Source organism: Coenobita brevimanus, chromosome 94 (assembly GCF_032717465.1).
Source record: "Coenobita brevimanus isolate Jiangsu-jjx chromosome 94, ASM3271746v2, whole genome shotgun sequence".
NCBI lineage: Eukaryota > Metazoa > Arthropoda > Malacostraca > Decapoda > Coenobitidae > Coenobita > Coenobita brevimanus.
Window position 1 is genome coordinate 6,883,097 of NC_137047.1, and position 24,328 is coordinate 6,907,424.

The following is a 24,328-nucleotide window of genomic DNA, read 5'->3' on the forward strand; positions in this document are numbered from 1 at the left end:
TTCTGAAACGAAGACAAAATAGCAACCAACCAAACAGGTACTAACCTCCAATGAAGTTCCTGTCAGTAATGCGCGACTTCCTGTTGCAAATGAACTCGTAATTCTTATTTATATGTACAACAAAGCGGTCGTGGTTAATTAAATGTTGCAGAAGTAGATCTGGCGGCACAAAATTCGATAACTTCATGATTTGTGAAAGAGCAACCGAGGCAAGGTACCACTGTCACTACAATTCGAAAACTAGCGCCACAACGATTGTACGAAACAGAAGAAAACTGTGGAAAACTGTTCAGGAAAGCGATTAACAACAAAAGACTATCGTATATGCACTCTCAAGTACCCCATAATAAGAGTACTGAATCTGATAGGGATGGCTGGTTTCGGGATCTATGAATCTGCCACACACACACACACACCACAAAGCCAGTCAGGAGATAGGACGTGTGTGCTGGGCATTCCCCAGGTCCTTTCCTCCCCTCTTACTGTTTTTTAATCAGCCCATACACCACTGACCGGGCTAATGTATGGCCCGGCCTGCACTATATGTGCAGGGAATCTTTCAACGAAAAAAAAAAAAAAAATGAATCTGTGACGTGATATCAAGGAAGAGCGCAGGAATCAGCGTGTTTGGCCAAGCTGCTTGATGCCCCAGATTAGTAAACAGGATTTTGACCATTTCAAAATGAGTTTTATGCAATAATTTCCCACCGTTTTCAAACCCGTCTTCTAACTTTGGACAGGTCATATTTGTCGATGGTTAGGTTGTAAAATAAGAAATTTGAGTTAAAGGAGGATGGACAACAATGTAAAAATATGGAGAATAAATGAGAATTTGTTAGGAATATTTGAGGTGGTCCCCTGTCTCAGTAATGTACACCAGTTGAAGTATTTTAATGGAGCCATAATGACGGAAACTTAAAAGATTGTAACCCATTAAAATACGAATGAATGGGGCTTTACTTCCTGGGCTGTCGGGCGCGGGGTGGCTCAGTGGTAGAGCGTCGGACTCGGGACCGGGGGGTCGTGAGTTCAAGCCACGCCTGGTAGCTGCCATGCCGGGAAGGGTAACACCCTCCTGTCACTTAGCAGGGCTATATGATCTAATAAGGTCTAGCTCGGGGAAACATTCCCCCCTCCCCCCCTTTTTTTTCCCCTGGGCTGTTCCCTCTCCCGAGCTATAATTATTTTGGAGTAATATTTCTTTTAAATATTCATTTAATGAATGGCTTGCCTGTAATGCAGCTCATACAAAATTTTGACTATGTTTGACTTGCCTTTAATGCCACTGTTACTAGATTTTCACAAAGGTTTTCTTTTTTCCAGATGAAGCTCGACAGGCGGGAGCACGTGTTTTAGTGCACTGCCAGGCTGGTGTATCCCGTTCACCCACCATTGTCATCGCATACTTGATGAAGCACACACGTATGACGATGGTCGACTCCTATAAGTATGTCAAGGCCCGCAGGGTCATCATCTCCCCCAACCTAAACTTCATGGGCCAGTTGGTGGATTGGGAGGCAGCACTACAGGCCAACAAGACTGAGGCAGACTGCAAACCATGCCATCAGTGCCAGTGGCAGCGGCAGGAGGTTAAAAAAGTTCCAAATGCCTGCCAGGTATGACAGTCACCCCCTAGGAGTCAACCACAGGAATCAGGCGAAGATGAGATGCAAGAGTGTGGGTGCATCTGGGGACTGGAGAGAGGTAGCCTTAGCCGAGACCAAGATACCAATACAGCTCTTCCCTCAGGTACCACCAACCAGCAGCTCTCCTCATTGGCTCACCAGTTACATGCCAGCCTCCAATCACATCACTTGGCAAGACTTCTCATGGATGATTTGGAGTTGAAGCTAGGGAGGGTGGAAGCACATGGCTGTCCGAGTTCAGGGGACAGTCTTATCATGTCAACGGATAAACATGCTCAGAGCCTCTTGCAAGATGCCACCCAGCCTCGGCATAGGGGCCCAAAAAGATGCGAATGCAGCGATGCCAATCTGGAAGTAGCAAGGGAGGTAGAGGAAGGCGGGAAGGCAAAGAGGATGCGCACAGAGCAGTTCGTCCTTATGTGAAATTTAGGACCCAATCAAAAGTTAGAGGTGGACTCAGGACCTCAGATACTGTATCAGTTGGCCTGGTTGAAGTGTCTTTGTAGCATTCTTCAATCAAACTTGTTATCAAAGGGCTGTTTTAATATTTATGCTCTTGGACTTCCAGTACATGATTGTTGTATGTTAACAAACCACTCATTGAATACTTTATACACTGAAGGTTGTGAAAAATAAGTCAGAAAACTTTACCTTCCTCGTTTTATCAAAATGTTACAGTGTTATATTAGCTCAGTGATTAAGTGTATGAACGAGGCAGGATTTATATAGACTCCGTGGAACTTTGAGGGTTTGGAGAGAGACGCTAGGATCAAGGTATTCACTCAGTTAGGCAGCTGCTTCGTGCACAGCATCTTGTTAAGGCAGTTGTGTCGGCGCAGTATTAGTAATTATATACCTTTGCCTTAACTAGCTCGTTCAACTTCGTGATTCATATCTGTTACTGGACTACTGTAGTTCCTTCTAACCCCCTGTGTGTGTATGGAGATGGTATGCTGCATTGCCTTATCAAGGGCCTTTTATAGTTTCTGACAAGTGTATATTGTGATAGTCTCCTTCATTCAAATTGAACGTTTGTGGAATATAGGGATACTTGTTCAGAGTTGAATTCTTTCTTCTCACATCAGCACAAGTTCCTCCCAAATCATTAGACACACTAGAATTAGTCACCCACCACTGGAGCATTCCCTGGGACCTGTAGACTGTGACTTATGTGTAGAGTACAGAACAATATAGAGTTGGACTCACTGGTATGTTAGCCTCAGGTGGTGGGTAAAACTCTGGTGGATCTTTGCATTTAGCTTTCATTATTTGGAAAAGCTTTAGATCATTCCAGCAGCTCACAAATGAAACAAATCTGACAGCAGGAGTTGATCAGTGGGTAGTTTATCGTATGTTGGTAAACCTCTCCTTCTGAACACTCCACTTGTTGGCAGAGGCTCAAGTGACTACTCAAAAACATTCATCATCATGGAATATCTTGCTGCATAAAGTGTGTGTGACTGGCATGGACCAAGTGCAAGCAAAGTCTGAGAGTTTACAAGACCTCCCGTGGGTGAGGTTCCTGTACTTATGATGCCTTTACTCATTCAGGGTCACTAGTGAGGGATCTGATGTATTTAATGTGAGCTTGTCAGCAATGGGCAGAATTTGTACCAAGCATTTTGTTTACTATAATTTGATAAGAGGACATTTTACTTGCATGATTTCAGTACTTTAGTTGACTGTGATGGGCCTCAAGCACTCAGGACACTTGGAAGGTGGTTAGGATGTTGCTTAAATCACCTCCTTTATTGGGCTCATTCTCAAGTAATTCTTCAATAAATATATATATATATATATTATATATATATATATATATATATATATATATTACAGTAATTGTATAAGTATATTCATGGTCTTAAGCAAACATCCTTCAAAATAGTATTTAAACACAAACCTAGAAGTTTGGTAGTACAAAGTTATAAAGATTAATTTTAGTATTAGTGAAGCCCAGAGAATAAGTTTCAAACTTGTGCCACTTAAATTGTTTGTCATTCCTGAGTTGTCAGGTTAAATATATAGTATGAAGACTCACATTGTTGTGAGGCTAAGTACAGTACTGTGGGGTGGGAAATGGGAGCATATGCGGGTGTGTTCAGGGCAGCAGTGGGCTTGACCCCATACTACGAACCCTCCAGCTTATGTCCACAAGTGAAATGACAGCTTCATTATTCTCCAAAATGTGTTTTCAATGCTCCAGTAATTGTGACAGCATGGTGAAACTCAGTTTTTTTTGCATATGGTTACAATTTCCACTAGTGTGGGGTGTATCAGGAAAGTATCTTCCGTGCTGATAAAGTTCACTGATCAAGGCTGCCACCCTTCATCCCACACTCGCACTTTATTTAGTTGAAAACTAAAAATCTAGTCTTGTATATTAGGTTTACTTTGTGTTTATAATTTCATTTTTTTATCCACATGTCTGTATTTATTATCCATGATTTAGTGCAAATCATGACTGTATTTATTACCTAGAAAGTAACCTAGGCTTTATATATATATATATAAATATATACCCTATAAATAAAAAATTTGAAAAATAAATATATGTTCATTTACATGGTATTTAATTTCCCTTAGAAATGTGTCTTTTATGTAACTGAGATCATGCTTATTGTACTGCACTTAAACTAGTGACAAAGCATGCTTTACTCAGTAAATATTTTTATTAAAAAAAAAAAAAAAAATGGCACTATGGCCTGTCAACATATCAGTTAAAGTAGGCAACAATTCATCTATAACATGACAAGTTTACAGGTCTCTTACTAGAAGAGGTATGCCAGAAGATTACAGTAGAACCTCGGTCCTCGAACACAATCCGTTCTGGAAGGCTGTTCCAGGACCGAATTGGTCGAGGACCAAACTAATTTTTCCCATAAGAAATAATGTAAAACATTTTAATCCGTTCCAAGACCCCAGATGCTTACCTATTTAAGTTTCAGCACTGGTACCAGTGCTATCCTTTACGAGGTGACTATATTTCTCTTGCCTTTTCACAAATTATATACTCACTAACACTGTCTCCTGCTAACTGTTTCTCATTGCTGAAGATAAGCAATAATTTTTCCACTTCTTCAATTATTTTCCGCACTACTTTCCTCTTTTCACTGCCAGTAGCCATACTGGATGAACTTGCTTTCTTTGGAGCCATTATTAGGGGCTAATACTGCACTGAATCAAGAAAAATATGAAGCACAGCAGGATGACTACGTTGACAAACAACAAAGGTGGACGCGTTACTGTCGGTCGGCCAGCTTCCCTTCGTTTGGCTACGTTCAGGTTGGTCGAGGTCCGATATTTTGGTCGACCTCTGGAGCAAAATTTTCTTGAATTTTTTGGTCGAGGTTCGATTTGTTCGACATGTGAGACATTCGAGGACCGAGGTTCCACTGTACTTTCAACCTACAGCAGACACTAAGCAAATGGCAATACTGTACTATACTCTGACACTAGAAATACTTAACAATAAGTACACTCAATGGTGATCACAGCCAATTTGGATGATAATATTATGCATGAAAAATCCGTTCTACTGTACTTCCCACTAATTCGACCCAAGATGAATACAATAATTACATTTTTTTTAATCAGATAACATCAGATTACTGTATGTACAAATACCAGTTTTAAATTGTGCTTTATATACCCAAGACAATAAAATATATACTTTTTTTTTTTGTACAGTACATAATTTCTGCTATCCTGAGCAAGGCAAATACCAAATGACATTATAGCCATCTGCTGGGTGTCTACTGTTACTGGACAGGCAGTTGCTCTAATAGAATTTGTCGAGATTAAATAAGTATGATGTACATTATAAACAGCTAAGTGATAGTAAAGATAAACTCATATCATCATATCTAAAATGCTCAGGTATCAAATATGCACATATACGTATCTCACAAATCTGGAATCTTCCTTGTAGAGACTTAATGATGACAAGAATGAGTTGTAGCACCACGGCCTAACTCATACTGGCAGGCCATCTAATCCAAACATGAGATCCTAAACTAAATACTGTAACTTCATGGATCAGGAAGTTTGAGAGCACAATACAGTATACACAGATAAAATATCAGATCACATATCATTACTGATAACATGCTATAACAATTTAGTTTAAGAAACAGATACAGAACATCATAAGGAAGGAATGCTGGAAGATTTTGTTGCTTTATAATTCCATAGTTATAAATGAAGGTTACAGACATCTATTCTGTACAGTAAACATACCATGGTTCTTATCATGGATGGAAGCTGGAAATAAGTTAACTTGAGCAATGGATGATAAAGAAAAGGTATGTCTGGTTAATACTGTACAAGTACTAGAAAATGACATGAAAGTGAATGCTGTAAATGTTTCATGATGGATGAAAACTTCATAATACTTCACCATACTATGAGTAGGTATATATTTTCAAGTCCATAATAATATGTCAAAATTGTGTCATAAGCATTTTACCGATGGAACTTGTTTTAAACAGATGTCAGGACCAACTTGCCTAACCCTAGGCTCCTTCGCTCCTAATGGGGCAACATAGGATTGGATGATGGATGGATGGATGTTATCCATATCTCCTCTTGACTCAATAACTAACCTTTTCACAGTAGATAATCCCTGAATTATATTTTTGGTAAAGTAAGCTATAGTTCACTTCTTTCACTGATGCAGTCCTAAAAATATATATACAGCACACAGTACTAATATATATCATATAATGTGTCATCACTCAAATATGTTCATATCAACATTGCTATCTACATAAAAATCAAGATGAGGCCATTCATTCCGGAAAAAAGTCAGTCATACACAGTATCTAAAGAACAGAAGATAAAGTAACCTATGTGCAACAGGGACATAATGCACTATTTTGTGGCAAAATTACAGTATTCTGACTTACCTAATACACCATACAATTATGTGAAAATCCTACCATAAAAATGTATTTCAATACAGAACTACACAAAATTTCTCTAGGGAATGCAGCTTCTGATGTAACTGAGTGTGTCCCAGAGTATTCTTATGCTGCACTGCTCTGCAAAATGTAGCATCAGAAAAGTACACTAATCTTTCCAACTTCTGTATACCTATATTTTCTATACCACTGAAAAAAAAATAAATAAAAAAGATTATTGCATTCATCCTTACAAACTGGAATTATCATTATCTATTCTTGTTGCAACTCCACACTCATCTAAATGTGAACCCAGTGGACAGCAGGCTGAAGCTGCCTTTTCCTGTAGCCCACCATCCTCCCTGCAGAGGATAAGACAGAATATAACCAGACAGCAGAGCCTCCCAATTATGTTGGTGCCACCTCAAGAAGGCATCCCTCACCAGAACAATTATCTACTATGACGTGCTTAAACACCTGGAAAGGTTAGCAACTCACCATGCACATCTACCAAAGCTCTCTTAGTATGTAAATACTACCTGCATAACTGACTTTGTGCTCTCTTTATCCATCCTGTGAGAGGTGCTTCTTACGGTTAAGACGAGGCACAATGACATCCTGTGTCCTAGCTGGATTCTTTGGGTCCCGAGGTGTGTTGCCAATATTTTCTGTACAGTCACACCAGGGGGTCACTGCATGGTCACATTCAAGCACAACATTCAAGATAGTCAGTGGTGCATCCTGGATGGTCAGCTGAAATACCACAGGGAGGAATATGATGAAGCCAAAGGACCTTCAGAGAATAATAATGTGTTCCATATTATACCACATCATGCAATGTTAAATCATTACAATGAACTGTACTGTTACACTATACTGTACCTACTTTATAATGCCTAACTTCCATTACAAAACTCATCCTGAGGGTTCATCCAACTCTCTGTTTATCTCTGTTTATCTCACTGATGCCTCATCCCATTGCTAGACCTCTCCTACTGGGAATACATAAGACAAATCTTCATGCTGCTTAGCCCTTATATAAATCTTTTTATTTCAAAACCATTCTTTTTTCATTCCCAACTCTCCCATTTAGCAAATATTCAACATGCTTGCCTCTTGTGGCATCATCAGTTACTCTGAAACACTGTCACTACCTGGACATTTTGTCATTCCTGCCTCACTACTTGCCTCCTTCCTGGACTGGACATGGTATGACAGTGTAGAGAGCCCTGTGTCACGGTCACGGTGGCGCGTCACCTCCTGCTGATTGTGGCACTTGATCATATCCCTCCGACGCACACGACGGTCATGAATGTGCCTGTACCAGTATTAATGTGTCCATTTAAAATACAAATTGAGTATAGCCTTCATTCTGCCTTATTTTATGTTCTTGTTTTCTATTACACAATTCAATCTGGTGATGTAACAGTCGTGCTTTATTTTTTCTACCTTCTGACAACTTCACTCACTTCAAGGAATTTATTTTGTTTTTGTAATGGGGTTCATGAAGTTAGAAATGTCTCTCCTGAGCTGAAGAGAACTGTTTGAATGATTGAAGTGTTAATTCTAAATTGCAAGTGTTGAAAATTTTTGGTCAGTTCTTGCTCCTACTAAACAATTTTATTCAACTTAGGAAAAGCCTTTCTTACTGAAAGGGTTTATTAAAGCAATATCGAACCCCTCCAATTCAAAAACTCTGGTTTATATAAAGTATATGTACAGGTGCATACATACATACATACATATATATATAGATAGATATATATATATATATATATATCCTCTCCTCCATTCGTCTTTCCTTCCATCCTCTTCTGTCTTTTTTTCCTTCATTCTTTCCTTGTCCTTCTGCCTACAGGTGACTTTACACTCCCTCTTCTCTCTTTCTTTCCTTCATTCTTTCCTCTTCCTTCTGCCTATGGGTGACTCTACAATGAGTGACAAGCCAAATGGTTTCCTGTACACCAGGAAACCATTTACTACGCTGCGTGGTAACCATATAACCAAATTTTGGCACCTGGTGGTTTAGTGGGTAATTATTGCGCTTCAACTGGATTCAGCTGGTGCAGGTTTATATCGAAGGGGTGGTTGGGGTTGATTGCTCATGTAATGCCACTCAGGGATGAGTGAGACTGGTCACTCTCATCTTAAATGTCGGGACCAACTGCCTAGTCCCAGGCTCCTACGCTCCTCATGGGGCAATGTAGAATTGGATGATGGGCGGATGGATATACAGCATATATGTGGTATGTAAGGGCACTCACCATCCACTCACTTGATGTAGTGCTGCTCTGGGTGTCTGCCCTTTCCTCTCCTCCCTCCTTTCCTTCCTTCCTCTTCTGTCTTTCTTTACTTCATTCTTTCTTCGTCCTTCTGCCTAGGGGTGACTTTGTACTTTCTCTTTTGTCTTTCTTTCCTTCATTCTTTCCTCTTCCTTTTGCCAGTGGGTGACTCTACACTGAGTGACAAGCCAAATGGTTTCCTGTACACCAGGAAACCATTTAATATGCTGGGTGGTAACCATATAAGCAAATTATGGCACCTGGTGGTTTAGTGGGTAATTGGGGCGCTCAAATCGGATTGAGCCGGTGAAGGGGGTGGTTGGGGTTGATTGCTCATGTACTGCCACTCAGGGATGAGCGAGGCCGGTCACTCTCATCTTAAATGTCGGGACCAACTGCCTAGCCCCAGGCTCCTACACTCCTCATAGGGCAGTGTAGGATGGGATGATGGATGGATGGATATACAGTACACTCAATCCTCGTAAATCGTGTGTTCATAAATCAGGGATTCGAAAATCATGGCTAGGTGGCCATCAGACTGCCGGCAACCTTAAATCACTGTTAAGTCATGAAAATCGCGGATCTAGGCACCCAAGTGGGCATTTTCCGAGGAGAACCGTAAACTGCGGCATTCAAACTGAAAATCGCGACCCAACAACCAATCACCACGCGTCCCTGGTGGCATATGTGCATACTAATGCCGCCATGTTGTTGTTGTTCTTGTCCCGCCAGTCCGCACACTACAGACTGTCGCCATGGAGTAAGAGAGTTACCTGCCTTTTTTGTGCAACTTCCCCCTGTCTCCTACCTGCCATGGCCCCTCCCAACCTGAGAGGGGAGAGAAGTTTTCAAAGCTGGTGAAATGTTTGGGAAGAACAAGTGCTGAGAGGTTCTAAGTTCTTCCCAACACCACCCCACTCCATTCACTTAAGCAAGTTCATCATAGGATTAAGGTGAGATCCCTTCATACATGCACTGAATATTCCTAAATTTGTATGACTGTGTTTGATGGTGCCTAGATAGATGTAGGTAGGGTGCTGTGGGGGCTAGTTGGCCAAAGTCCAAACCCAAATTAATTTTTCACATAAGAGTTATTATTCATAAATCACGGAATTCATATATCACGGCAGTGGTCCAGACCCAAATTGCCGCGATTTATGAGGATTGACTGTATATATATCCATCCATCCATCATCCCATCCTACGTCGTCCCGTGAGAAGTGTAGGAGCCCGGGGCTAGGCAAGCTGGTCCCGACAATTAAGATGAGAGTGACCAGCCTCACTTATCCCTGAGTGGCATCACATGAGCAATCAACCCAAACCATCCCTTGGATATAAACCTACACAGGCTTAATCCGATTGGTGCGCCTTAATTACCCACTGAACCACCAGGAGCCAATATTTGGTTAAATCTTTATCACCCAGCGTAATAAATGGTTTCCTGGAGTACAGGAAACCATCTGGCTTGTCACTCAGTGTAGAGTCACTCACAGGCACATAGGCAGAAAGAAGAGGAGAGAAAGAAAGAAAGACAAAGGAGGGAGTGTAAAGTCACCCGCAGGCAGAAGAAAGAGGAAAGAATGAAGGAAAGAGAGACAGAAGAGAAAGGACAGGAAAGAGGGAAATGACAGACACCCAAAGCGGCACTACATTGAGTGAGTGGATGGTCAGCGCCCCCACCTATATATACATATATCATCATCATCCGGATCTCCTTTCCCACCCAAGGGCTGGGTTAGGAGTACCAATGTCCAGACAGTACAAACTTGCCCAATCCAAATAGGCCACACTTCCATTCACTCGTCATTCAAGCCCCCAGAATCCTGGCTCTACCAGATATGCCCAAAAACATTCACCACATTCTGCAGCTTCACACCGCGTATCCGACTGAGTCAATCCAGACGCTGCCATGCTCACAAGGGGTGCCAAAATCCCTGATCATGCACTTCTCCTCACAAAATTCATCCAGCCAGCTCGATCTCTTGTCAGTTCCCTAGCCTCACCAACTTCCAAACCTCTCTTCCTCACACACTCATCCACCATATCTCTCCAACTCCTCCTTGGCCTACCTCGCCTCCTCCCTCCTTCAAATTCACTCAGGTATACCTTTTTTACCACTCTATTGTTATCCATTCTTACCATATGACAATACCATCTCAGGACACTCTCTTCGATTATGGTGTCCACCGATTTCCTCTCTCCACACCTTTCATGAATCACATTATTTCGTATCCTATCCACCCTCTGTACTCCACATACATTCCTCAGCAGTCCCATCTCCACTGCTCTTACTCTTGACTTTTCATTTTCATGCCACACCCTAGTCTCACACCCATATGTTAGCGTTGGCACTAGTACTCCCTCATGTAAGCCTCGTGCAGCTGCAACACTCAAGCCTTTGTTTCTTATCAAAGCCTTCATTGCACCAGCCACTTTTCTTCCTTGTGTCACTCTTCTTTCCACTTCTTTTGGACATTTTCCTCTCTTTTCTATCACTGTACTCAAGTATTTGAACTCTCTCACCAATTCCAGTCTCTCTCCATTCACTGTGACATCACATTGGGAGTCACCTTCTCTCTCAATAACCATCACTTTACCCTTCTCTACATTTACTCTCAAGGCACGATGCTCACAGACATCAGCAAAACTCTGCACTAGCCTACCAAGTTCTTGTCCGGTACTTGCAAGCAGTACTGCATCATCAGCATACAACAAATTTGGGATATTCCATCTATCACCATTCATTACCTGCACCATCCCTCTCCCCATCACTCGTGTTTTTACTTCTCTCGTCACCCCATCCATATATATATTGAACAACCAAAGGGACATTACACAACCTTGTCGCACACCCACACCGATCGTAAACCACTCACTTAGATGCCCATTAAACCTTACACATGTTTCATTACCATCATAAAAACTCTTGACAGCATCTAACAGCTTACCATCTACACCATACATGCGCAAAACATTTCACAATCCCTCTCTGTCTACTTTGTCGTATGCTTTTTCCAGATCCATGAATGTCATAAACACCTTATGGTCCTTCTCACAAGCCTTCTCTGCTACCTGTTTCACTGCAAATATTTGATCCACACATCCTCTGCCACTCCTAAAGCCACCCTGTTCATCACTCACTAAGACTGATGATATCTCTCTTACTTTCTCTATAATAGTTCTTCCATATACCTTCCCTACCACACTCAATAAACGTATGCCACGATAACTCTTGCACTCACTTCGCTCACCTTTATTTTTGTACAGGGGTACAATCACAGCCTTTTACCACTCTGCAGGCACAGTTTCACTCATCCATGCCTTCTTACATATCTCCAACAAGCACTTCATTCCACTCTCTCCACTACAGTCAAGCATCTCTGCATACACCTCATCAACCCCAGCTTCTTTCCCATTTTCCAGCCGATTCTTCACCAGATCAAAGAGGTTATGAGTGTTGTTCCCTGAAAGTATGACAAGGCTAACACACAACAGAAAGTGAGAGTGACAGAGAGGTAAGTTTCGACAACAACTGACCTGAAGGTGTTCTGTTTGCCAGAGGTGAGATTGCCTGGGCGGGAGACCTGAAGGTGGGCTTCCTTCAGGCGGGCATAAAACTCATCATCCTCCAGACCCCAACCCCAGTACTTGTTGCTCAGACCATCAACCTTTCGGAAGTGATCCCTGTCAGCCAAAAAGTTATCATTATTTTATGTCTAAATCAGTCCTGGAAAATATAGGAGAACGCTTAACCAGCAGCCAAATGACACTATAAAATCTAATACAGCATTTAAAAGATGGTCCATAGTAAATTTATGGTTACAGCACTTGTAACCTCTTCTCCTCCATATTTTCCAGGTACTGTATCATTATTATCTGTACCTGTTCCATTTTCTTTCAAAAGGCTTTATATTTGCTGGCATGTGTCAGCTACATTCACCTAATGGCAACTGTCCATGGTACACAGTCACTGGCAGAATCTGTTTTCCCTAACCCTGAGGTCATTTTAAATGAGTTTATCCCAAATCTTCTCGGGTCTACCTCTTGGTGGTCTTCTCTGCCATATTTGCACTCCTACATGTTTTCCCATCTTTTTGACCTCCATTCTCTTCAAATGTCCAAAACTCCCCCTATCACAAATTTACAATCACAATAAACTAGCACTTCCTTGCCACCTGTGATGAACTGTTCTTTGTAATGGCAAAATGAAACATACAACAAACAAGTATCAGAAAGAAAGATACTCTCTAACATTTGAAGAGGAAAAAGTAATATGGATGGCAGGATACAATGCTGGCAGGGAACTGTCACTTAACTTTTGCTCATGACCATAAACACTACCATTATCATTATCCCACCCTTACTTCACAATAAAAAACAGGGATGGGCCAGATCCAGAATTAGAAGGTACACACATAACAGCAGGTGAACTATTGCAAGAGTGCTCAGTGAACTGGGTTGCACAATCATTCATTAATTACTGAAATCTCCAGGATCTAGGCTTCACCACACATGAAAAAAAACATTCTGAATAAAACTGCCTAGAGAAATGAGGAATTAAAGAGAAAATACACCAAAAAATAATTAGCGACTGTACACTCTTCAAACCTTTTAATGAGGAGAACACCACCAATAAACGTGGGGTAGTGGTAGCGAGGGTGGAGGTGGGGGGCGGCTACATGGTATGGGCCATCACTGGGAAACTCATATATTAGTGCTGGGTTGAGGGGAAGCAGGTCAACGTCATGCATGGCTATGTAGTCACAGTCTACCCCAGACTCCAGGAAGCCCACGTTGAGCAGAGATGCACGATTGAAACGCAGATTGTCCACCTGGGAATAACCATCTTCTATCATCATACTCCTGATTATGTCTTCAAGTTACAGTGCCAATAATTATTCAAATGGAAGAATTATATCCCACAAATGGGAATGGTGTTAAGTGGGAAAATAAAACATTCTCAGCCTAATTTGGAACCTCTTCTGAAAGGGACCCACGTCGGAACAATCTGCTGTATTTACTATGTACAGTACATAGTTCCATATGTGGATATAATTTTTTCATAATCCTGACACTTGTCCCACCCCAAGACAGAGTTTCTGAGTTATATTATCATAACCCTTTAGTATGAAAACGTCTATTAGTTCTTATTCTTATTACCACCTAACATCTACACTCAATGTAGGAGATACTTCTCATATATTGAAGGGATCTGAAACAAAAACTAGCTGTTGTCATGAGCATCTCCATTATTGTTCATCTACTCACTTCTCATATACATATCAAACAAATAAAGACACCAAAAATATACTTTCATCACAGGGTAAGTGTATGTGAGAGATAACATATGTCCCTTTCATTAAAGGGTGACATTAGAGATTCTACCTACAGTAGGCCTAGGCCTATCTAGATTTTGACCTCTACCTCCTTCACTTTTCTTGTAATTTGTTGATAACATAATATATAATAATATAATATACTGTACTGCAACAGGGAAAAGCTATTATTTCTCAAATACAGTACTGTAATCTTTAAATTATTTACACTTCTGCAACATCTGGACAGAGATGGAGCTTAAACAGGGTCTAGCTAGCCAATGGGATGCTACAATATCAACAAAATAACTTAAAACAATACAGACTGGTTCTTGATGAAAACGACTTGCCTGGTTAATTACATAAATGTGGTGATTCTTGCGTTGAGATGAAAGGAAATTATGAATATGAGGTGCAAACTCCAACAGTTCTTCAAATCGATCTCTGAAAAAAATAAATAAACAAATAAATAAATATAAACTTCAAGTTCTTCGAATAAATTCCTGTAATATACAAGAGACGGCAAGGCAAGCCAAGGAGAAGGTGGAGAGATATGGTGCAGGAGTGTGTATGAAAGAGAGGTATGGAAGTCGGTGAGGCTAGGGGACTGACAAGAGATCGAGCTGGCTAGATGAATGTTGTGAGATGAAGTGCATGATTTAACGTGACAGTGCTCGGATTGACTCTATTGGATATGCTTATGCGAAGCTACATAATGTGGTGAATTTTTTTGTTGGATCAGATAAAGCCAGGATTCCAGGGGCTTGAATGATGCGTGAATGGAAGCATGGCCTGTTGGATTGGGCAAACAGGGTTGTCTGGATGTTGCTACTCCTCACCCTGCCCTGGGGTGGGAAAAGAGGTCCGGATGATGATAATGATACAGTCATGAACAGAATATGTAAATAATTACTTATATTCCCTGAAAGGAGTCATACTGCATAACTGCACATATAATAATACTCTGAAGTACTGAATATGGCGAACAGTAAGCAGTGAAACAATCATCATTCTCATCTAAGCCTACTTTTTTTTTTTTTTTTTTTTTTTTTTTTTACCATGCTCAGTGTATTTTTCCCATCCATTCCACATTACATTAAATACTCATCATCATATATCACACTCACAAACAATGCTAACCCATATCATCTTCATGACTCTCATTCCCAAAGAAATATGGGCAGTAGGATCCAGAAAGAAAGAGATAATACATAAAAGTGGCAAAGTCAACATGCCCATTGAAAATGGCCGCCCAATCATTCAAGCCTTTGGATTCTGGCAAAATCTCAAAAGGATTACCATTCACACACTTTTTTTTTTTTTTGTACTTCACACACATCTGTGTAAGAGAGGGTTGACTATCACAGTCAAGTTAAAATCAGGGGAGCAACCCTTTGTCAAAAGCATCCATCCATTTCAATCTTGTGAAGTGGTTGGTGGGGGCACTTACCATCCACTCACTCCATGTAGTGCTGCTCTCAGGTGCCTACCCTTTCCTCTCTTCCTTCCTTCTTTCCATCTTTCCTCTTCTGTCTCTCTTTCCTTCATTTTCTCCCCTTCTTTCTGTCTACGGGTGACTCTACACTCAGTGACAAGCCAAATGGTTTCCTGTACACCAGGAAACCATTAACGATGCTGGGTGGTAACCATATAGCCAAATTATGGCATCTGGTGGTTCAGTGGGTAATTAAAGTGCTCCAATCAGACTGAGCCACTGCAGGTTTATATCCAACGGATGGTTAGGGTTTATTGCTCATTCAGGGATGAGTGAGGCTGGTCACTCTTATCTTAAATGTCACGACCAACTTGCCTGGCCCGGGCTCCTACAGTTCTCAGGGGACAACACTGGATTAGATGATGAATGAATGAATGTTAATTCCTTTGCTTCCTTTACATCTATCCTTCATTTAGCCTACCACACATTTGCTCATAATCTTCTACACCTACGGTACCACGCCCCCTCCCACCATCAACCTCACTCTCTCTGTAATACCATCCCATATCATCTAAGCACACTCATTTCTCCTGTTTTACCATCAGACTTCCTTACTCCACATTTTTCATAAATGTGTGTGAATCAATAATATATTATGTTCAAAACTGTACTGTACATTCACCAGCACAACAAAATGAGTCAGCTCTCTCAACACCCATCTTTACTCTTACCCACATTTACAGTACTTTCAAACCAAGCTGCACATAGAATCTGAAATAACGCTAAGCTCTTGAATCAGATGACATATTTTACTGATTAATTCCTGTTACTTCCAGACAATTTTACTCAACTTAGGAAAGGTATCTCTTTTTGATGGCATAAATAAAGGCTGTATCTCACCTTTAAAAAAAAAAAAAAAAAAAAAAAAAAAAAAAAAAAATCCTCAGCTGAATACAAGGTCTGTTCAGAAAGTATCTGACCTGAGGCTTTAAAAAACTATCCCCTTCACAGTAGGCCCCTTCCGACTTGACATAACCCAGCATTCTTTCCACTCCCTGAAACATTTTTCAAAGTTGGTTTTTGGTATCTCCTGCAGGTGCTTCATCACATTCGTCATGATCTCTTCTCTCATCTCAAACTGGGAACCCTTCAGCAGAGTTTTGAGCTTGGGGAATAACCAAATGTCACACAGAACCGTTTCTGGTGAGTAGGGAGCCTGGCAGACCTGTGGGATGTTGTGCTTGGACAAAAATTCCTGAATCAGTTGAGAAGAACAGACAGGGGCATTGTCACGGTGCAGTTTCCAACTTGCCACATTGCAGTATGTCTGGTCTCTTCTGCCAAACAGCATTATGAAGACAATGGATAATGTTGAGGTAGTAGTGTTTGTTGACAGTCTGACCTGATGCATATTCGTGATGCACAACACCATGGTAGTTGAAATAAAATGTCAACAAGCAATTGCATTTCCCCTTGTTGCAGACCTTTTGTGCTTTTTTTTTGGTTGAGGCGACCCTGCATGCCCCCACTGGGATAACTGTGCTTTGGTTTCTGGGTCATATCCATTCACCTAAGTCTCATCTCCAGTGAAAACAGTCTTCAGAGAGTCTGGACAGCGATTTGCACACTTCAATGTGTCTTGAGCAACATTCATCCTAGAGAAGAGATCATGATGAATGCGACAAAGCACCTGCAGGAGATACCAAAAACCAACTTTGAAAAATGTTTCAGGGAGTGGAAAGATCGCTGGGCTACGTGTGTCAAGTCAGATGGGGCCTACTTTGAGGGGGATTAATACAGTAGCTCAACAGGTTAGCTATTTATAATCTTAGAGTCTATGGTAGGATACTTTCTGAACAGACCTCGTAACACTGCCCGAAGGTGGCAGAAACATAAGGTAAAATATATCATCTGAGTGAAGTAGACAGGTGCAGGTACTTTCTAACCTGAATGGGATAAGCAGAGCCATTTTATGTTTGTCTGTGGGGTACATTCTGCTCTTTTGTCCAGAAGGGTACCCAGTCACAGAGTTCAGAGCACCACCATCATTACACTCACAAGGGCCTGAAACAGTAAATCATTAGTCAACATCCTCCCACCAGTGTCATTATCATCACACTTGAAAGGATGGGAAAGGTGGTCCAGATGATGATGATGATGATGATGTATTCATCATCATCATGTTAACCTCTTCAAGCAAATGACAGATATTTATTTATCCTAGCTATGTCTAGACTATATTAACCAACTCAGGAACAGCCTCTCTTGTTGGAGTAGTTAATGAAGGCTATATCTAACCCTTTCAATTCAAGAGGTATCTCCCAAGTTAATAAAAATAATGTCTGCAAGTAGCAGGAATATAATGGAAATATATTTAATCCTTGTGAAGTGGTTGACCCTATACCCCAAGTTCAAAGGAGATAAGGAAGTCTACAGCTTAGTTCTGACTCGGGATACTTTGGGATATGATTCTGAGGAAAGAGAATATTCCACACAATCTCCTCACGTATATATGTCATAAGGACTATGAGACTGTTTGCAACATAAGAACAGGGTCATGAGATCCCTCCAGCTCTCTTACATAATGAGGACAGAGTTGCTCCAAGTCCTAGAGGGATATACCAACTATTAATTCTACTCTGCAAAGGTTTGAAAGGGGAAAAAAAGAAACTGCTTTAAGAGTGGTGAGGGTATATGACATAAGAGCAAACCAAGAAGGCTACCATGCAAGAGCATGGAGATACAGAAATGAAGAGGAGAGACACAGAGTCATACTGTCATGAACTTAAAGAGGCTTTTTCACAACTTTCCGTTTAGCAATCTATTTTGTATACTGGTACAGAATTATATTCAAGATTTTATGCTACTGTACTTACATTTTTTTTAAACTGACAAAAGGCTGCAAGAATATGGTAACTCTGTACAAAATAAATACTGGTATTAACCCACCAGACAAAGAAATAAACTGGTAAGGGAGAAGTGCCAAGGAACTACTTTAAGCCCAAGAATCCTGAACAGCCTTTTTTGGTTCAATAATGTTTCTCATGGACAATTACTTGCATATTCAACCTAAGAAAGGTCCATCATATTGAAGGGGTCTACTGTATAAATGCTGTACCTAACCCAGTCTGACAAATCACCATGAGAATGGGTTTGCTGATGAAAATATGATGCAGAGAAACATGTTTAAGAAAAGGATAGTTGGCTTACTTTTCTACCTTGAGAGGGTGAGGACATACAGAGAAGGTGAATAATGAAACACAGAGATAACCAAAGGATACCTGGCTTACTGTCTTACCTTTAGAGGATGAGGAGATACATGGAAGTTGAAGAGGATATGGACACAGAAAAGACATGGCAATAAAAAACAATGCCCCACTTTCTTTCCTACCTTGAGAGGGTGAGGGAAGGGAGAGGTAGAGGAAGAACAGTAGGCAGAAGAAGAGTCCACACACAAAGGTCGAGGGTTGACGCATGGGTCGCATCATGGCCAAGCTCATGCACCACTCCCACATAGGATGAGACTGGAAATATTAGTAGCCAATAAGTCTTTATAAGGAGGAAGCTGAGGGTTATTTCTATAACTGAAGTTATATCAGTGACACTGTGAGGTGTCCCTCTCCAGCACCTAGAAGAAGTGAAATATCCAAGTTGTACAATCAGGGTATCGTATTACAGAAAAACCTCGATGTAACAGACTTCATTATATTGGAATTTGCTTTTATTGGACTTGAGGAGCCTACTGGACTAAATTCTTACCGCATATGTTGGGAAAAGTCTGATAAAGCTAGAAGTAGTCCAGACTGTCTGACCTCAGTCCAGCTTGGGCAGGGGGATGGTGGAGGATGAGGATGTTTGGGTAGGTCGTCGTGACCTTGATGATGGGCTTTGGATGGTCACTGGGTGGTTGTCGTGACCTTGATGATGGGCACTGGGTGGCTGCTGTGACCTTGATGATGGGCGCTGGATGGGCACTGGGCAGTTGTCATGACCTTGATGTTGGGCATTGGGTGGTTGTCATGACCTTGATGGGCATTGGATGGTTGAGACCTTGATGATGGGTGTTGGATGGGTATTGGGTAGTTGTCATGATCCTGATGATGGGCATTGGATGGGTATTGGAGTGGGTCTGGATCTTGGAGATGCAGACTGCTGGATATGAGTTGGATAACAAGTAATGAATCAACAGTGCTAATGAAAAAAAGTTGGTACGATTCGGATTAATGTCTGATTTATCGGAAAAAGTCCAGGTTAGCAAGGGGAAGTCCGGATGTCACTTTAATTGGAATTTTGCTTTCTTCGGAATGGCTTGGGCCCCAAATTAGTTGGTTATAGTGAGGTATTACTGTATATCGTTTTGTTGTATCATTTATAAAGGCTCCAATATGCTTGCATCCGTCAGCTTTGGTCACTGAATGGTGGCTCTCCATGCTGCTCGATCTCTGGCAGCCTCCCTGTTCAGTCCCTTATCCCTGAGGTCACACTTATGAACTCATCCCAGACCTCTTTTGATCTGCTTATCACAACTCTACCCCCAACATTCACACTTCTCACTTTCCACACCCACTTGACATCCTCCATCCTCTCCACATGCCCAAACTATTTAAATCTGCCCCTCCTCATCACAGCATCAATACACTTCAGCCCCTTCCTTCCTCTCAACTACTCAATCGTAAACCTAGCTCCCCCCCAAAGGCCTCGCATTCCGTGATGCACTACATACCCATCTAATCATTGTCATTTCTGTATGTTTGAGCCTATGAATATCCTCTTCCTTTACTGCCCAGGTCTCATTACCAAACAGCATTACACTCCTAATATATGCCACATACAAAAATCCCTTAGGACATGGTAGAGCCCTGTATGTCAGGAGAGGCAATAGCTCCCAGAACTTCTTAATGCCATTCCTTACCTTAACCATCTCTGGCACACAACATGTCACCCAAATTGCAAAACTCTTCTATGCAGTCAAGAGGCTCACCATCAAGATCAATCCATTAATGCCTGAAAATCTCTATATGCTCTCCCTGACACACCACACACACTAAATCAGCATTATTGAGCAGTCTACCTCTAATACAGTAAGACCTCACTGTAACGGACTAATTGGGGCCCAAACCATTCCGAAAAATGTGAAATTCCGATAAAAGCAACATCCGGACTTCCCCCTGCTAATCCAGACTTTTTCCAATATATCAGACATTAGTCCGGATCGCATGAACAGTTTTTAAACTGTTTTGACTACCACTGTGGTACTGTACTGTGTTACAGCTTCACTATATTAATCGAAAGGTATATTATATATAATAATACTGTACTATACACTGATAAACATGTCTTTTATTTACCTGATTGTGGTGAAAATAGCTGAAGTGGTCAGGCAGTCCAGACTGCTTTTGGCTTTATCGGACTTTTTCCAATATATAGGAATTTAGTCCGGTAGCTCGAGTCCGATAAACGCGAATTCCGGTCTACTGAAGTCCGTTATATCGAGGTTTTACTGTACCAATATCTCTGATGTAACCACTTATCACAAACACTGCACAAGATGGAGTTACATCCCACACCTCCGTGGCAAATCGCAAAGGCCACTCTCCCTCTGCTTTAACAATACCGTCATGTGCCCTGGCTATCATCATTTTTGTTTTATCCACACTTACCTTGCGCCCCATTCCATCTTTCCATTTCCAAAATCTTTCCTCCACCATCCTTTCCTTATCTGTAATACCAAGTCAACATTATACAACATCTCCCATAGCAGTCCATTTCTGATGCCACATGAGAGAGCTTCAAGCACCATGACAATCAATAAAGGGCTCAAGATGACCCCCTTGCACAACAATATTCATGGGGAACTCATCACTCAAATCTCCATTCATTCTCTTCTGGGTGCAAGCATCCACATACACAACCATAACCACTCTAACAAGCTACTCTTTGATCCCAAACTTTTTCACTGCCCACTTCACCACCTCCCTAGGAACTCTGTCAGGGCCTTCTTCAGAAAACAAAGTACAGAGCCTTTTTCATTAATTCATCACCTACTCCAAAGTTTCCCCATAAGGAGCATTGGAGCCCAGGGCTAGGCAAGTTGGTCATGACATTCAAGATGAGAATGACCAGCCTCGCTCATCCCTGAGTGGCCATATGTAAGCAATAAACCCCAACCACCCGTTGGACATAAAACAGCAGTGGGTCAGTCCGATTGGAGTACCTTAATTACCCACTACACCACCAGGCGCCATAATTTGGTTATATGATTACCACTCTGTGTAGTAAATGGTTTCCTGGTGTGCAGGAAACCATTTGGCCTGTCACTTAGTGTAGAGTCACCTGCAGACTGAAGGAAGAGGAAAGAACAAATGAAAGAAAGACGGAAGAAGATGCAAGGAAAGAAGGAAGGAAGACAGGAAAGAGCAGGCACCTGAGCGCAGCACTACATCGGGTGAGTGGATGGTGACTGTCCCTACCTACCACATATCCTATTTCTTTCCTATATGTTTTTCTTGAAGCTGGTGGACTATAAATATGGCATCAGTGGTCCCTCTGGCTGGCATAAACCCAAACTACATCTCATCAATATTTGCTCTTTCCCTAATCATACCTTCTTGTAGGACTCTCCCCATTATCTTCATTATCTGGTCCGTTTGCCAGGACATCACCTTTCCCCTTGCACACATGTATAATCACACTCTTCATCCAGTCATCTGGGACCACACTCTCATATATGATCATATTTATCAAATCATTGACTAATCCCACTCCTATATCTCCTATGGCCTTCATCATTTCAGCAGTCAGCCCAGACACACCTGCTACCTTCCCCAACTGCATCCTGTTTATTGCCCTGCTCACAGTAGCAGTCTCAATCAAAGGCCAAGGGTCAAACACTAGATCTGCTGACAAACCTTCCCTGTGACAAACCACTGTGAGGTTTCCTTCTCCAGCACCTAGAAGTGAAATATCCCAGTTGTACACTCAAGGTACTGGATGTATATATATTACAGTATAAGACTGCTTTTTATAATAATAAAAGCAATGTGATATCCACCTGATGGATACAGTACTAGAAGTTTTGAGCAAAGCAACTGTTTTATGTCTGAATATGCTAGAAGTCTGTCTTCAAAACAGAGTCAAGTTAAAACAGCAAATGTGACAGTCAGCTGCATTAGATCAGGAATGTGAAAGTTATTTTCATCCAAGTACTGTACTGTGCTTTTCTGTAGGCAAAGTAAAAGCAAGAAAACTACCTTATGATCTAATTTACATCAGATAAATGACTATCAAGACCATCTGCATCAACATGATTTAGTTACATCACTATAGTGTACTTCATTACATATGGTAACTAACCTTTACTCGTAGAGGGTTTCTAGTAGAGGAAGTAGGGGGGAGATGAGAGGATTTGGTGTGAGAAGTGCCATGACGAACACACTTCCTCAGTTCAGAGTTACCCCCATATGGCCTGAAAAATTGTAGATACAACATTTAACTACAAGACTGCAGAAATTAAATACAAATGGTACTCTAGTACAAGTAAACATACAGCATTAATTTTAGAAGTACAGGGAAAGAAAAATGTCCTGTTGAACATGTAAATTCCAGTGCAGCTGCAGTAGGCCAGTCAAGAATCTCTTGTAAGTTGCTATCACAGATTATAACCCAACATTCTGGATATGAAAAAGGTGAGTTAAAAATTACTGTATTACACCAATGGATCATACAAAATAACCACAGGGTTATGGAGCTGAAGAGAGATGCTATCACAGATTGTGTAGCATGGACAGCCATAATCAAGTGAACAAGGCAGACATATGCAAGCATGTGCAAAAACTCTCAAAAACAAAAAGGCATGAATGACAGGATTATCTCAAAGACCTGAGTTTATTATTTATTCATCATCCAATCCTGTGTTGCCCCATGAGGAACGTGGGGGCCCGGGGCTACGCAAGTTAGTCATGGCATTTAAGATGAAAGTGACCAGTCTCACTCATCCCTGACGGACCCTGAGTGGCATTACGTGACCAATAAACACCAACCACCCCTTGGATATAAACCAGCCCAGGCTCAATCCAACTGGAGTGCTTTAATTATATACCCACTAAACCACCAGGCATTTATCGATACAGTGAAATGTCTTCTCTAATTTTTCTGATGCAAGAAAACAAAAATAGGCCAGCAATTACATAATATTTTGGTAAATTCACAAGAGAATCCAATATATCATGAAGCAATCTTATAAATTTCCAGTGGAGTCACTGTGATGTAAAAAAAAGATGGGTAAAAGTGGGAGAAAACAAGATGAGGCACTCACCCATGTTGCTAATGATAATAAAATTTGACCTATGGACTTGTGGTGGGTTATTTGCAAAGCATCCCAGGACACAAAGCCACTACATCATCCAGGTTACCCCAGTTACCTCCACTAGCTGTTACCTCAGGTACTGTTCTCATTTTACCTTCCAATCTACAACACGTGGATGGACACCTGTGTTGAGTGGCATCAGCTGCTAGCATTAGGATTTAAACTATGGTGTTCTTAAGCAAGCAGCTTTGCAGCTACCTGTCAGCAATGCTGAATAAGTCAGCTTTGGACAGACTGTGAGCTAAGTGAAATGGGCAGATCATTATTACTGGTAGCAATGGAATTCTGATAGACAAATTTTCTGACTTTACTGTGAATTTACTACTAATCCGTATACCAGATGAAATATTCTGCACTTAATTCTTGCTACTATTTTATTAATTATGA

General features: G+C 41.2%; 2 protein-coding genes across 2 annotated transcripts in view; one reads left to right on the forward strand and one right to left on the reverse strand.

Moving 5' to 3' along the window:
• The window catches only part of LOC145413009 (dual specificity protein phosphatase 10-like), a 63,843-nt gene extending 59,636 nt beyond the window's left edge, over positions 1-4,207 (forward strand). The window contains exon 5 of the mRNA XM_080282830.1: positions 1,324-4,207. Within this exon, the coding sequence (XP_080138956.1) occupies positions 1,324-1,622 (299 nt within the window). The 3' untranslated portion in view covers positions 1,623-4,207. The remainder of the gene's footprint in view (positions 1-1,323) is intronic.
• An 89-nt stretch (positions 4,208-4,296) lies between these two features.
• beta4GalT7 (beta-1,4-galactosyltransferase 7) lies at positions 4,297-24,093 on the reverse strand. Its single transcript, XM_080282808.1, has 9 exons — positions 24,065-24,093; positions 22,930-23,041; positions 18,968-19,100; positions 17,523-17,640; positions 14,492-14,585; positions 13,435-13,658; positions 12,364-12,510; positions 7,733-7,862; positions 4,297-7,297 (listed from the first exon to the last, which is right to left on the reverse strand). The coding sequence occupies exons 1-9, from the start codon at positions 24,091-24,093 to the stop codon at positions 7,109-7,111; spliced, it is 1,176 nt and encodes a 391-aa protein (XP_080138934.1). The 3' UTR covers positions 4,297-7,108.
• Positions 24,094-24,328: the final 235 nt, after the last annotated feature.